We start from the raw sequence: 306 nt of genomic DNA on the forward strand, positions 1-306 counted from the left end.
TACCCCATCACTCCCACCCATACCTTCTCCTCCCTCCAGTCTCCCTTTTTTGTCCTTCTGCATGTCTTCTCAACTGCCTTGTTCTCCTTCCAGGCTATCCCCAAACACCGCATGATGGACAGGACCAGATTTGGGGGAAATCACATGATTGGCAAGAAAGAGGCCACTTGCTGTCATACCGGCTGTTGCATGACAATTTCTTGCGCATTCACGAACAGCGCAAAACACTGGCACCATCCCCTGCGAACAAGATCATCTTTCCTGTTCCATGTTGATATGAATTCGGTGAGATGAGGGATATTTTTG

General features: G+C 48.7%; 1 protein-coding gene across 1 annotated transcript in view; it reads left to right on the top strand.

Moving 5' to 3' along the window:
- Positions 1-306, top strand: part of LOC119588711 (DNA-directed RNA polymerase III subunit RPC3-like) — a gene marked incomplete at its 3' end in the record, with an annotated part of 9,280 nt that overhangs the window by 8,164 nt on the left and 810 nt on the right. Inside the window, 3 exon segments of the mRNA XM_037937351.1 lie at positions 103-163; positions 166-257; positions 259-285. Of these exon segments, the coding sequence (XP_037793279.1) occupies positions 103-163; positions 166-257; positions 259-285 (180 nt within the window).

Source organism: Penaeus monodon, chromosome 24 (assembly GCF_015228065.2).
Source record: "Penaeus monodon isolate SGIC_2016 chromosome 24, NSTDA_Pmon_1, whole genome shotgun sequence".
Lineage (NCBI taxonomy): Eukaryota > Metazoa > Arthropoda > Malacostraca > Decapoda > Penaeidae > Penaeus > Penaeus monodon.